This window comes from Podarcis muralis, chromosome 14 (genome assembly GCF_964188315.1).
Source record: "Podarcis muralis chromosome 14, rPodMur119.hap1.1, whole genome shotgun sequence".
NCBI classification, from domain to species: domain Eukaryota; kingdom Metazoa; phylum Chordata; class Lepidosauria; order Squamata; family Lacertidae; genus Podarcis; species Podarcis muralis.
In genome coordinates this window covers 1,164,935-1,179,736 of record NC_135668.1, presented here as the reverse complement: position 1 = coordinate 1,179,736, position 14,802 = coordinate 1,164,935, and the positions used below count along the sequence as shown (strand labels likewise).

At 43.5% G+C, this 14,802-nt stretch overlaps 1 protein-coding gene across 3 annotated transcripts in view; it reads right to left on the bottom strand.

The window, feature by feature from the left end:
* The window catches only part of LOC114584732 (neuronal acetylcholine receptor subunit alpha-7), a 93,670-nt gene that overhangs the window by 33,214 nt on the left and 45,654 nt on the right, over positions 1-14,802 (bottom strand). For 2 of the 3 annotated variants that reach the window (XM_028706782.2, XM_028706781.2), the window contains exons 3-4: positions 12,833-12,877; positions 686-795 (exon numbers count right to left, since the gene is read on the bottom strand). In XM_028706782.2, coding sequence (XP_028562615.2) covers positions 686-795; positions 12,833-12,877 — 155 coding nt within the window. Of the gene's footprint in view, positions 1-685; positions 796-2,683; positions 2,808-12,832; positions 12,878-14,802 lie in introns of those variants that run through there. The other variant, XM_028706783.2, reaches the window with a different exon arrangement.

Here is a 14,802-nt window from a genome sequence, read left to right as displayed (position 1 = left end):
TCTGAGGTGAAATCAGTTTTGAAGCTACAGTGACACAGCATGGCTCCTGACAGTCCCGCTTCTGCGTGTCACATTCTTCCAGGGATTTGTCTCCTGCATGGAGTGAACGCCCTCCTCCCTAGAGGCATCTCCCCTGCATCTCTGTCCCAAAAGAGTCCACTCTGGTATAGTGATAATTTCTTCATCTTGCCCAGTAGCTCGAAGTGTGGGTAGGCAGACCTCAGGTTGCTGTACTTTCTCTTTCAGCAAGGCAACCAGCTTGCACTTGCTGCAGGTATAGTTTTGCACTTTCGCCAGCAGAAATAGAAACATGGCACAGGTGTGGTAGGTCACTGCAACAGCTCCCTCACCATCCATGTTTCTTGGCCCTGTACACACAGTGAGGCCTCCTTCTCAAAACGCCCTTGCGAATGCCCTTCTTACAAGTCCTGTTTGTGAGCTCCCAGAAGCTGTATTCAGCTCAGTAGAACATAAAGAGATGGTACTTGAAGATTTGTGCTTAAAGTGTCTTTGATCATGGATTTGAGACTGATTTTATTGTATATTTTTTGTACTCTGTTGCATATTCTATGTCATCAGCTATCCTGTGTTCCTATCTTGGAGTAAGGGCAGGGTATGAAAACTATGTATAACAACAACAACAACAACAACAACAATTCCCACCTTTTGCACCATGTAAGCCTACCTGTTATATAGAAGGATATCCGGCTTCCATATCTGGCCATCAGGAAAACGGACGTTCTTCACTCCAGGATATTCTGACATATTCCACTGTAAATAGTAGTCTGTCCAGTACTGGAAAATTAAGAATAATAGGCAAACACACACAGGTTAATTTAATTTTCTACTAGCAGTAGCTTGTTCCTTCCAGAGTATGGCAGAGTTAGGACTCAGATGAATGTCTTGCCTGGAACTCTCAAGAAGTGGCATTTTACTTGCAAAAAAGCCCCAGATTCTACAAATTGTGCATTTAGCAACTGAGGCAGGGGTAGAGGGTTGGGAGAACAACTGAAGGCATTAAAATTTCATTTTTAGGTCACCCAGTTGCACACAGCAGCCTGTAAAAGAAATGCCACTCTGTTTGTGACTTACAGTTTGTGCCATCTCAAGCGTGAAATTGGAATATATATATTAAAGGTCCCACAGAGCAAATAGGAAGCTGCCTCAGATGGTTCATCTAGCTTCTCTCCTGCAGCCTTCCCCAACAAGTGTCATCCAGGTGTTGCTCAGTTAGAGTTCCTATCAGCCCCAGTACGACTACTGGTAAGGGATAATGGGAACTGGAGCACGCAGGAAGTGGCTGGCACACCAGCCCCCCACTCATGTTGTCAGCCTGATGGTCAGCTGTAGAGAGATGAACCAAACAAACCAGGAGAGGCTAGGCAGGTTGGCCCTGCCAGAGAAGAAGCAATGCTCAGTCAGCTGGAGGATGAAGGTGTGGTGCGTGGCACATTAATAGAAGGACTCAAGCTGGGCAGAGGAGAAAGGATGGAGGTGGAGTGGTAGAATAAGGAAAGAGGAAAGAGCTAGGCTGTTTAGCAAGCTTTGCCACAGTGACTTAGGACACAGCAGAAGAGAAAGGAAAAGCCAGCAGTTCTGGAGCTAGCCAGCCCAGTGGTGAGTCAAAGAAGAACATAAGAAGAGCCTTCTAGATCAGACCAAAGGCCATCTAGTCCAGCATCCTTTTCTTACAGCGGCTGACCAAATGCCCCAGTGGGAAACCCACAGGCAGGATTCAAGTACAAGAGCAGTCTCCCTTCCTGTGGCTTCCAGAACCGGCATTTAAAAGCATCGCTGCCTCCCACTGTGGAAGCAGAGCAGAGCCATCCTGGCTAGTAGCCATCACTAGCCCTCTCCTCTTTGTCTAATCCTCTTTTAAAGCTATCTAGGTTGGTGGACATCACTACTTCCTGTTTAACCATGTTTAACCATGTTAGCTGAAGAAAGCAAGTGGCTTCTTACACACCTGATAGAGGACTTAAGGGGGAAGCAAGAGTGCTTAGCTAAGCAGATCTCAGAAGGGCATCTGAGTGAAGAGCTCACGTGTTGTTTTCTGAAGGAAAGTTAAATCCTGGGGCTCTGAAGACCCTTGAGATCCCTAGTGGGAGAGTGGAAGCTCTTACATAGTCTGACTTCATTCAGAGAGCATCAGGTGGAGAAGACTGGTCTACTCTCACCAGCAGCGAATCTCCAACATTTCATACAAGGGTCATTTCCCAGCCTTGTCTGGGCCTTTTACACATCAGGCCCTCCCATTGTGGCATGTGATGTCACACATGTGTGAGATGTCACGTGTGTACGCTGGGCACCCACAATGATGGGTGGAACCTGGTGAGCCTAACCTGTTGCTGTGCTCATTAAACCTGACACTCCTGTGCAGATCCTGTTCTGCTAATAAAGAGTTAACTCCAGCTTGCTTGGTTATTTACTGCTGGCTCACCCTTGTCGCTATAGGAATGTTAAGGATTGTAGGAAAGGATATATTGAATAAATATTATCCTTCCTTCACTCACACTAGTGAGTGATGTAGCAAAGCAAATTCCCCTTAATTTAGCTGGAAGCTAGTTTGCAGATTTGTTTTAATCTCTTAGTTAAGATTATTTCCTAGTGTCCCCTTTGATCCCTCTTAAAAGAATAAAGACACAAGAGTCTTCCTGAGTAAAATAACAAAAAGTTTACTCACATTTCGATTCACGATTTGATCCCTGAAAGGCAGGCTTTTCTTAGGCAAGCAAGAGGCCACCTTCCAGCCAGGCAAGAGCGCTTGAGCAGAGCCTGGCGTGGGGCTTGGAGAGAATCCTGTGGGCCAGAAGAGGAGGCTGGCAGGCCACATTCCCGCCCTAAACGTTTGCAAGGCTCCTCCTCCTTTGCATTGTGTTTGTCTTGACTGCAGCCTTGTGAGCTACCAACCTCAAACAACGGGGGTGTTACGGAAAGGGGGGGGCATGTCTTCTTCACTACAAATATTTGCTCAATTTCTCTAGGACTCCATCACCCCTCCCCTGTCCTCCATAATGCCTCAAGTAAGGTGTCAAGACCCTAATCCTGTCAAAATCACTCTGCCAAACCTTTCCTCCGGGCACTGCCAGGTGACAGACTACGCATACATGGACCATTGTCTTCTCAGGATGTGCTTATCTGCGCATATCTCCAGCTCTGCATATTCCCCCCTCCCTCCTCCATATCTCCAGCTCTCTGCATATTCCCCCCTCCCTCCTCCATATGTTAATCCGGTGTAACCCAACCTCTCCTTAATGTATGCATGATGTAATCTGTGTAACCCAACCTTTCCTTAATGTATTCATGATGTAACTGGGATGTATTTTGCACTGTATTCTGGGACATGGAGGGAGTTTCAAAAGTTCATGCCACCCCTTTCTCGCTGTTCAATCTCGCCTTGAACCTGTTGCGCAATAAACTTGGATCTTCTGCAGTTTGCTCCTGTCCGGCTGAGCTCATTTTCTTCCGCAGGGACCCGACGAGCTGGGTGGCAGTGTAGCCCCGCACCCAGATTTAGCCGTAACAGTTGGCAGCCCAACGTGGGGCTTGCAGTTCTCCCGAGCTGCTGACTGGGGGCCCCGAAATCTTCAGCCGGCTCCGGGCCATTTTGCCTGGGAAGATCCTTTTGGACCCCCAGCCATCTCCCGGGCGGTAATCGAAAGCCCTAGGAGTTCAGCCGGGGAGCAAAGATGGATCCAGCCGGCTTATTCATCGATCCCGGGATCATCATAGAAGACGCGTGAGTATAAGGAAAAGGAAAAATCCAGTGCACTGGTGGGAAGGGGGTGGAAGTCTCCTGGCAACTGAATTCTCTGCCCTCCTCTCTATCGCTCCTTCTCGCCTGTCTCTTGGTCCAAGTGGTGTGAGAGACCGTGGACCGCTGCTCAACCCGAAAGGGGGGTTCTGAGCTCTATCTCTTTCTCTAACACCCTCCAGCCAGCCGCACCAATTGGGAGCCCGAAAGTAAGACGGAGAGACCCGACTTGAAAGATAGCCGACTCTCCGCAATGGGCATCCCAGTTGAAAGCAAGGGGTTGGAGCTCTCTTTCCGAACTTCCCGAGCGTCCTTTCTAGGGGGCAGGAAGTGGTCTGGCTTTCTATCCCAATCCCAGCCGCACTGGTCGGTGCCACGTAACACGTGTATCGTGCGTGAGCCCGCTTCCAAAAGCAAGGGGGATTTTCAGTTCGAAATTCTATCCAGGGATCACCCGATCTGGCACCGCACGGCACGGGCGTCCAGTAGGGCCCCTTTTCCTGAGATTGTGACGATAGGTAGGAGGTTGCCAGGAGGGATAGTCCATGAGGAATTGGGCGGGATCAGCAGAGTGGAAAGGACCCCAGGTTATTGACTAAGGAAATAGGAAAAGGAACACAAGGAACCGGATAGCTAGAGCTCTCTAAAAACCCACTAAGGAAGTTGCCAAGCAACTAGAGGCCCCTTCTCTTTCTTTACTATATATCCCTGCACTACGAGTTACCCAAATCCTAATCAACCCTTCTCGTTCCCCCTTAAGATAAAACAAAAACAAACAAACAAAAAGCAACAACAGCAAAGCATGCATATATAAAGGGGTACCCCGTCAACCAAGCGTTGTGAGCCCTGCCAGTTTGATTAACTGGTGGTGTGTTTGAAGAGGCAAGGAGGCTCATAAAACCATGTGGGACCTTCCTACTAATTTCACTTGATGAAGCCAAAGGAAGCGGCCCAACTCCTTGCAATAACCAACTAAAGGATGAGAATATATATATGTTTACATGTTGTCTGTTATGTGTGTTGTCTGTTAATACATATATGTAGAATATGTATGTTTACATGTTGTCTGTTATGTGTGTTGTCTGTTCCTTCTGTCTTTGACAGACTACCTTTCTTAAGTGTGCATAGTTTAAACTGCAAGCTTGCTTCAAAATTTTAAATCTAAGGAAGCCATGCTGGACCTTATCAGTCCTAAATAATACAAAATGAGAATGAAGGGTGCAAATGTTTACCCCACCCCTTGCTTTGCCGCAACTTTTGAGATTGTGAGTCTACAGTCTATTTTGGAATGTGAAGTTAACCTAATGTTTCTGCTGCAAAAGCCTAGTTGAGCACAATTGCTCTCAAGCTAAAATGCAGTGTCTGTATTTCATAAAGCATATGACTGACAATATGGTGTTCCTTCTAAGAAAATATCTGAGTCCAGTTTTAACTTTGATTTGGTTGGACATAAGAGTTGGACAGAAGAGTTATTGTAAGGCTCCTGATATCAGTCTCTATAAGAATTCCTGGCCTCTTTTCTTAGAAAATGCCCCCCCCCCTTGTTTCATTCTGTCTCTTTCAGGTTTTTTTTTCTTCTTTTCTTCTCCTTCTTACTTCTGTGCCAGGTAAATTTACTCCCGAGTAAGCTTCCTTTAAAGGAAACTGCAAAAGGGGGGCATAGATTAGTCTTACTATTCCTCTGCAAGTTCAGGAAAATTGTTCCCTTTGTATTCCTTTTAAATCAAATCTATGGCTGTTTTAATTATTTGTGAGTGGTTATATCAATTGAATTAACTTTGCTTTATAAAAGATCCTCTCCCTATCTTAGAAAAAAAAAACTGTTCGCTTCAATCTTCCTTTAAATATCATTTCACTAGGAACTTGCATTCTTTAGTCTAAGGAAGTAAACTCTCACTCAAACTAGCTTCAAGATCTGCTAAAAGGGTTCTGTATAAAGCTGGGTACTTTATTTTCCTCTTCCTTAGTACATGATAGGAGCATTGATTGTGCTCTCTTCCCCAGTAGTGCCTGTGTACATAAGTATGTGTGTGTCTCTTTGGTAGTACAAATCTTGCTGTGAAATCTTGCTGTGAACCCTATATTTTGGAGGGTTGGACTAGATGACCCCAGGGTCCCATTCAACTCTCCCAATTTGTGGCTGTGTGGAAGGACATGTGTCTGCAAGCATTGGAGGGTAATTCTTAAATTCTGGTGTGGTGATGGAGTTGAAATTCAGCCTAGCTTTGCTCTTTAGTTTTAAAAGGTGAGAGGTGAAGCTGTGATGTTTTGAAGCAGAACTGGTAATATCAAGCATTTGAGTGATTACAGTGTTTATCATTTTGTCTACTATTTAAAAATCAGACTTCCCTTTGCTTGAGCTGCAAGAACATGATCCCTTAAAGAAGAAGAAAAAAAGAAAAGAAAAATACTTGAATTGCTGAATTTCTTGTTTTGTTTAAAATCTAACCCTATTTTTAAAATCTACTCCTTACCCTTCATTTCCTTTATTCAAATAGTAATTTAGCCAGAGGATGCAACATTTTCAATAGTATAAAAGGTTTGCTGAGACATGAACTCTGCACACGCACAGAGGCTAGATCAGTCAAAAAAGAGAGAGAGAGAGAGAGAGAGAGAGAGAGAGAGAGAGAGAGAGAGGAAGGAGGGGGAACTGTAGGGGGGAGAGAGGAGGTTTGGAGGGTGTGTACTGCAGGGAGAAAACTTATCCAAATTTCCTTATGTAAAACTTGGAACCATTGAGGGAAATCACCATTAATGTGTCTTGCTCCAGGGGCTACGGGGGAAAAAAAAAAAGTTAAGTACTGGGCCATCAAAAGTCAAGAGGTTGCCAAGTTTCAAATCTTAACATGCCAAATTCTTTTCACAGGTAAATATCAAAGCATTCCCCCCTCAATGGGATTTAAATCACAGACTTTGTATGTGTGCATTTTAGGAACAGCATTTCCTGACAGGCTTCTCACATGAAATAATTTTCCCTTTTAACAGGATATGTGAACCCCGATAACAAAGTGTTTGTCCCTTTTTTCCTCCCACAGCGACTTTCTTTCTATTCCGTGAAACAAGTCTGAATCCTTGTTATATTAGTGACTTCTATCTCTTTGTGGCTTTGACACTTTTAAAATTACAAATAATCTGTTTTCATTTATTTAATCCGTTTTTCCATGATGTCTATGAAGTTAATCGAAGCACAACCAAACATTGTTTGTGGAATGGTATTTGTTTACCTTTTGCCTGAGCATTTCTTATTAATTCTGTCATTTTGGCTAGTGCAAGGTACTTGCACAACTTTAAATTGCCATTCATTTTTTCTTGGTATTAACTCATTTCCCAGTATTCCGCTATTAACATTACAGCCGATGTTGTCACATCATTTGGGATGTTAGAATGCCAAAATGTGTGTTTTACTTTGGGGACATGTTCATCACATGTTGAAAGTCAGTTTCATGAAGTTCTTTTATCAGATAGCACATGGTGAATTTTAAGTTTCCCCCCCATTGTTTTCCCATTTTTTCAGTCCAGTAGTAATCTGTGTGGTTTTGATAATATCTTTGTATTATTTAATAATAATTCTTTTCTAAGTCTGATGTCTTTGTGTCAAGTCTGTTTTCATCTGACTGGTAATCTAATTTTTTGCTTTCTTTTTTTTTTTTAACCTTTGTATTTTTACAGTTCTCTTTCTATACTAACTGTGTTTTTAAGTCCCCAAAACCCTGCCCCCTTACAGGATATCACTTATACAGATGTGCAATGATGAAAAGCGGCAACAACCCCTCAACTCAGTTCTTCGCCATCACAAGACCTGCACAACAGACGCCAGAGTTTTCAAAGTGCCCACAGCTTTCTCTTTCAAAGGATATAGACTGACGGGGAGGTGGGGCTGACAAAGGGGGGAGGAGTTGAATTGCGAGGACATTTTTTCACTTGAACCTCAAGCCTCTGTGCTCCAGGGATTCAAAAGATACATGCGTAAAAGATCACAATTGTGTCAATATGCAACTGATATTTAATTAGTTTGTTTTGTGTATTATGTGTTATTATGTAGGAATGTTGAAGTGTGTCTGATTATGTGTTATCTCCACAAAGGGAAAAATTTCTGTATAATGTAACATACATAACTATGAACAGCAGAAGGATATGGCTTACACCCCAAGTTTTCTGTATTTATTTACTTATTAATCTTGGTTTTCCCGTATAGCTGGGAAATTAATCTAACCACAACCAAGTATTATTATCGGAACCATATTTTATCAGGTAGATTTGAAGCAACGCTCCTTATTATTATTTGAGATGTTTTGATTAGGATGCAAGATGAAATTGGGTGTAGATCATGTCCCAAATTTTATTTATTTATTTGAGGACACGACTACCATATGTTATATTATTATTGATAACAAGAAACGTGTATATGCCTTGATGTAGCAAGAATGGTCCCTTATAGAGTTAAATTGACTCATTTGGACAAATGCCCCCTTAAAGAATGGCTTTGGTTTTAACATATTGGTTTTGAAAAGTTGAGAACCATGGGGCAAGATAAATTCAAATTGGACTCTACTGGAATTGGGCACGTGTATCCAGGCTGCAACTAGCTTTTGGTCCTTTAAGAGCAAGTGGACAACTTTCCATGAGTGCGAGACCAGAGCCTGCAATAATGAAAAACCCCATAGAAAGACCAAGGCGAAGACATATCTCTCATGATGTGTCCAAGCCTGTGCCAGCTATGGGGAGTGCCAGGCGACATGGTTAAATGAAAGCCCTGAGGGGATTCAACAGGATGTGTTACTGTACCACTATGCCGGTGTGAGACCACAGAAGAGCTAGCTTGGCACCTGAAAACACAAAAACGGTGGGGCTAAAAAGCAAACTGCATTTTTTCAGTCAGTAGTGGACCTTCCTGCTAAATGTAAAGCATACACCACTATTGAAAATGTTTCTCCCAAGAGCTAGAATGCCACAAGTAATTTAGTAACAAAATACAACAGATGTTCTTTAGGGTGCGGAGAAAAGATTTGCAAGTTCTTGCAGAACTTTAATGCAAATCTATCTCCGAATGGGGGACTGTTACGGAAAGGGGGGGGCATGTCTTCTTCACTACAAATATTTGCTCAATTTCTCTAGGACTCCATCACCCCTCCCCTGTCCTCCATAATGCCTCAAGTAAGGTGTCAAGACCCTAATCCTGTCAAAATCACTCTGCCAAACCTTTCCTCCGGGCACTGCCAGGTGACAGACTACGCATACATGGACCATTGTCTTCTCAGGATGTGCTTATCTGCGCATATCTCCAGCTCTGCATATTCCCCCCTCCCTCCTCCATATGTTAATCCGGTGTAACCCAACCTCTCCTTAATGTATGCATGATGTAATCTGTGTAACCCAACCTTTCCTTAATGTATTCATGATGTAACTGGGATGTATTTTGCACTGTATTCTGGGACATGGAGGGAGTTTCAAAAGTTCATGCCACCCCTTTCTCGCTGTTCAATCTCGCCTTGAACCTGTTGCGCAATAAACTTGGATCTTCTGCAGTTTGCTCCTGTCTGGCTGAGCTCATTTTCTTCCGCAGGGACCCGCGGACACTTAGTCCGACGAGCTGGGTGGCAGTGTAGCCCCGCACCCAGATTTAGCCGTAACAGGGGACAAAGAAACATGGTGGGCTGAAGATCCTGCACTGATTTGCACTACCCAGCCAGCTTCTGCGCAAGGTTAAGTGGAGATCACCTAAGGCAGGTTCCTGTAATTTCACACCAGTGCTCCAATCATTGGTTTTAGCTTCAGAAAGTCACACATTTCCCCCAGATGATTGTTTTGCTCCATGCGATGCATGAAAGCCTCATTCCAGGGAAATTTGACCTCTTGTTTAGCTCCAATCTGCACTATGTTTTTTCCTTTCGTTTGTATTGGGCAGTTCTTTTGCAACTCAGTATGCTGTTTACAACCCTGTCAAAGCAGCAAATGACCAAAGCGGTGCTCCTGTGTGCCCTCCAGCTCTACAGATGTCAACTGCTGGAGGTCGTCTCCAGTCAGGATGCCCAGTGATTAGCTCTTGTCTCTCCCAGTGCTTGCGACACTGATAAATCTGTCCTTGATTAAACTGCCTGGGTTCTTCTGGGACCAGTTTTTAAAGCTGATGAAAAGTTTTCTTACTTTTATAAATAACTTGTGCCTTTTCCACATCTTCTTTTAAAATGCAATGGCAGCAAAAGACAAACTTCTTTTTTTGTCTCATCAGTATCAATCAGCCAATATGTTTAACTATGCAACACATGGTTAAACCATGGAACTCACTGCCGTGGGAGGCAGTAATGGCTACCGAGCTAGATGGCTTTGTAACAAAAATAAATATATGAATAAAGGACTTAACCATGTGAGGCTGACATAAAAACCCTGCACAAGCACTATGCAACAGAACGAAAGATCATTATTCCCCCTCCTCTCACTTTCCCCCCAAATAACGTACAGTATATAACAGTGTCTCATACTGAATGCAAATGAACTGTGAAAAAGACCATGAATTGAAAGTGGAAACACTATAGGTACCCCTTTTTGTTTATTTGTTACAGAGGAAAATCTTTAATAAAAACTATAAAAAGAGGATTAGAGAAATTCATGGAGGAGATGGCTGTCAAAGGCTCCTCTCCAGGATGGCTCTGCTCTGCCTCCACAGCGGAGGCAGAAATGCTTCTGAGAGCCAGTTGCTGGAAAACAAGGGGGCAGAGAGCCCTTGTCTTCACATCATGCTTTCCCCATTTTCTTCCTAATGTAACACCAGTGGCGTAGCGTGGGGGGTGCAGGGGGGGCCGGCCGCACCGGGCGCAACATCTGGGGTTAGGGCAAATCCACAGGTTAGGGGGCGCAAATCCACGGGTTAGGGGGCGCAAATTACTTGCCTTGCCCCGGGTGCTGACAACCCACGCTACGCCACTGTGTAACACTAATGTCTCAACAAATGAAACTGATATGTAGAAAATGTAACTTGACATTGCACATACTTTTGTAAACCAAGAAATCTTTAATAAAAAAATGTTTTTAAAAAATCCAGCTTGTATACTCATATTTCAAATAATCTAATTCAAAGTAGTGCAAAAGCCTTGTCTTCATTATTCAATAAATGCTTCCTAGTTTGTTTCAAAAATATCTTGCCACTGTCTTTTTCTGGTTTATTTTTATAAAATGTGTTAATGTTGTCATTGACACAAATTCCCAGTGTTTATCAATCCATTCTATTGATTGGTTGGTTTGTAATCTTCACTTGCTTGCATACAGTAACCTTGATGCTTTCAACATATAAGAGACAAGTTCCTTGTGTCCATTCCTTACAATGCAGTGTTGATAAAAGTGCTGTGAGTGCCAGCATAAAATGGATGCCATGGGCAGCAAAAACAGTACTTGGTACTGGGGAGGACTGTAAAAAGAAAGGGGAGGAACCTTGCATATATGTAGCTGGTCTCTTATTAAACTATCAACTTTTTCCCATTTTAAAAATATACTGGTGTTTCCACCACATATGAAAATAATTCCCATTTTTTAGCATTTCCAGTTGAATAGTTCTTTATCTTCCACAGTGTCCCCTGTTCTGCATCCTGTAACCCTCCCCTCAAATTGTTTAAAATGGAGTTGTGTAAATACACTTCATGTCAATTTATAGTAACACCGTTATGTCACTGTGTCCTGCTGCTCAAAGCACCGTGCAACTTCTGAAATACAGTCAGTTGTGAGCAAAGAGCTCTTTGATGTAACTGATGGTTGATACTGAAGGTGTTATGTACTGAGCTTGGATCCTAGAACAATAGGCAGGTAAGATCCTAGAAGGCAGCAACTTGATTGGTCTGCAGGAGCTGCCCAATCTGGGTCCAGGAGGAAGTCAATCAGCAACCTGACTGGGCTGCAGGAGCAGCCCAATCAGGCTCCAGGAGGGGAATTGAATCAGCCAATCATGCGGGACCCATTGTGTAAATAATGTATATATAGCCAGAGGTTTCAGGGGGAAACTCATTCACTCACTGATGACCATGAGCTGAAATAAAGAGCATGAAATCAACACTCAACTCCAAGTATATTTCAGAAGGAAATGAATGCAGTGAAAAAAGTGGAGGGATGGGAAAAGAGAGTAGAAATTTATGAAGTTAACTTCCAGATTCAGACAACTTCAGGAGTCCTTGTGAGCACTCCTCGCTTTTGATTAAGGGATGTTTGCTCATTTGATGTGTGTACTATCCATGTCAGTAGCAGACCTTGGGGTTTCAAATTTCAGTGGTGCTCTGTACAACACCAACATTTGGCACGCCCCCCCCCCCCCCGCCTCTCACCTTCCATTACACATCGTAGTTGTGGCACCACCAGAGGAAGGTGAAAGTCAATGCTGTCCATTTGGGACAACATCTGATAGCTGGCCTACCATAGTATTCGGGATTTCACAAGAGTGGACAGCTGACTTACTGACACACTCAGCATGTCTGACCATATTTGACAGCTGGCATGCAGTAGCAGTTAATGTCTGACACTCTCTGATATATATCTTACAATGGAAAAGAATCAATATTTTATTAAATGAATTCATTCACTAAACCAATCATAAGGAGCAAATATTGGGCTTGTCATATTCTATTAGCCTTTAAGGTCTTTTTGCTGTTTTTACTGTAGAACATCTGCTTTGCATGCAGAAGGTCCCAGGTTCAATCCCCAGCATCTCTATGTAGGACTGAGGAAACACTCCTGTCTGGAAAACTGGAGGGCTGCTGCAGGTCAGTGTGGATGATACTGAACTAGATGGACCATTGGTCTGGCTTGATATATAGCAGCCTTCTGGGTCTCTGCAGTTTCACTTTCCATGGTGCCCACATGTTTCTTTTAAAGGGAGGAGCTGTAGCTCCATGATAGAGCCTCTGCTTTGCATGCAGAAGGCCCCAGGTTTAATCCCCAGCATCTCTGGGAAGGGCTGGGGTGTCCCCTGCTTGAAGTCCCAGAGAGCAACTGCTAGCAAGTGTAGACAATCTGGAGCTAGATCTTGGCATATGAGAACTTCCTAAGTTACTGATAAAATCACCCTCTTAAAGGAAACTTCTAAACTTTAACACTCACCATGTGTAGCCAAATGTTGGTGGTTAAAACTTGGTTCTTTTCATCCTGCCAAAGGAAAGGAAAGGAACAAATCAATGTTGGTTGTTGTTCTTTTTATTTTTATTTTTAAAAAGCTGTTATGAAGAGTTATTGAAATAGCTTTCCTCTGCTATGAATCTCAAATAGCTGCCTGCTCAAAACCAAAGGATCCTGCTTGAAAGGCATCTAGTTCCTTCATTATACCTTGCATCAAGCACTTTCAGAAATAGGTCACTGACTAATGTGAATTATCATTCTAGTTGATACAGTTGATACAGGGCATCAGGCTTATTTATTGCTTATGGGTTATCCTGTGTGACAGCTCAACCAGATCCTCTAGAGCAGGGATGGGTTCAGGCTTTTCAGATCAACTCTGGGGTTTTTTAATAGATCTACTGGAGGTGCAAAAAGCACACAGCTAGAATGAATGAACTGGGTTCCTTTGCGCACATTCTGAACCTAAGTTATTGTCTGCCATGCCAGACCTTAACTGGGGCCACAGTCCTTGTGCACAGAAAGCCCATTCCTGGTTAGCATTCTTCATTTCAGCTGCTTAATTGCAGTGGCAAAAGTCATATCATTGTTAAACAATTTGGAAGTCCAGAAACACTCCTTGATCAACTGTAAAGCACCCAGAGATTCCACTCTGCCTCCTGCCCAACCCTTCTCTGGAGAAGTCATCAGGTGAACTTGGAGACCAGAAGCAGCCAGCAGGGTGCGCTCCGGCTGTTACTGGAGTACAGTTCCCATCATCCTTGACTGTTAGCCATGTTGGCTGAGGCTGCTGCAAGTTGGAGTCCAAAAACATCTGGAGAGTGCCATGTTGGCTACCCCTATCCTAGGCTGAGAGTTGCTTTCAGACATTGAACAAATTAGCTCTCCACCAGCTGAATCCACAAAGCCCAGGAGAAATTAGGGATGTTTACATGTGTTAAGTGAAGACGTGAGAGGGACTGGTGGGGCTCACCCATCCTGTACTCTAATGCTGCTGTGTCTACTGGCCACACACCCTTGCCACACACTTGACATTGCTAAGAAATAAGGATCACTTCCACATGTGTCCACTTATAATTCCATTCCACTACATTTCTGTAGTAATAAGATTTATAAAAAACAACTGCACAATTTATTTAAATAGGTAAATTTCTAAATACATTTTCTCTTTTTTCTGCTGCATGGGTCCAGCATCTGCCCATGCATACCTATGTATAGCTGGATCTCACCCACCCACCCCGCCCCGCTTAACAATGAATAAAAATACAGAGGTTCCATATGGGCAACAGACCAAGCAAATGAGCCTCTGGATTTGGGTTTGCAGGTCAATTTGGCGTCTGTGCCTCACAGCTCAGGTGTCCTCTTGGGTGGATATTTTGTCCACGAAGGTTAACAGCAGCTGTACCCACAGTCCATCTGTCACAAATAAACACTGCCTTTCAGCCAAATGGTTATTTAAGAACCTTGGGGAAAATAGACTTTCTTTACCACCAGGACTCCCATTGATGCCTGAGGAAAACAATCCATCACTCTTTATCTGTGTTCTGTTTCCTTGAAGGCTTTGTTCATAATGGCTTCCTAAATAATAATAATAATAATAATTTATTATTTATACCCCGCCCATCTGGCTGGGTTTCCCCAGCCACTCTGGGCGGCTTCCAACTGAATATTAAAAACAGTACAGCATCAAACATTAAAAACTTCCCTAAAGAGGGCTGCCTTCAGATGACTTCTAAAAGTAAAATAGTTGTTTATTGCTTTGACATCTGCTGGGAGGGCGTTCCACAGGGCAGGAGCCACTACCGAGAAGGCCCTCTGCCTGGTTCCCTGTAACCTTACTTCTCGCAATGAGGGAACCGCCAGAAGGCCCTCGGCGCTGGATCTCAGTGTCCGGGCTGAACGATGGGGGTGGAGACGCTCCTTCAGATATACTGGACCGAGGCCGTTTAGGGCTTTAA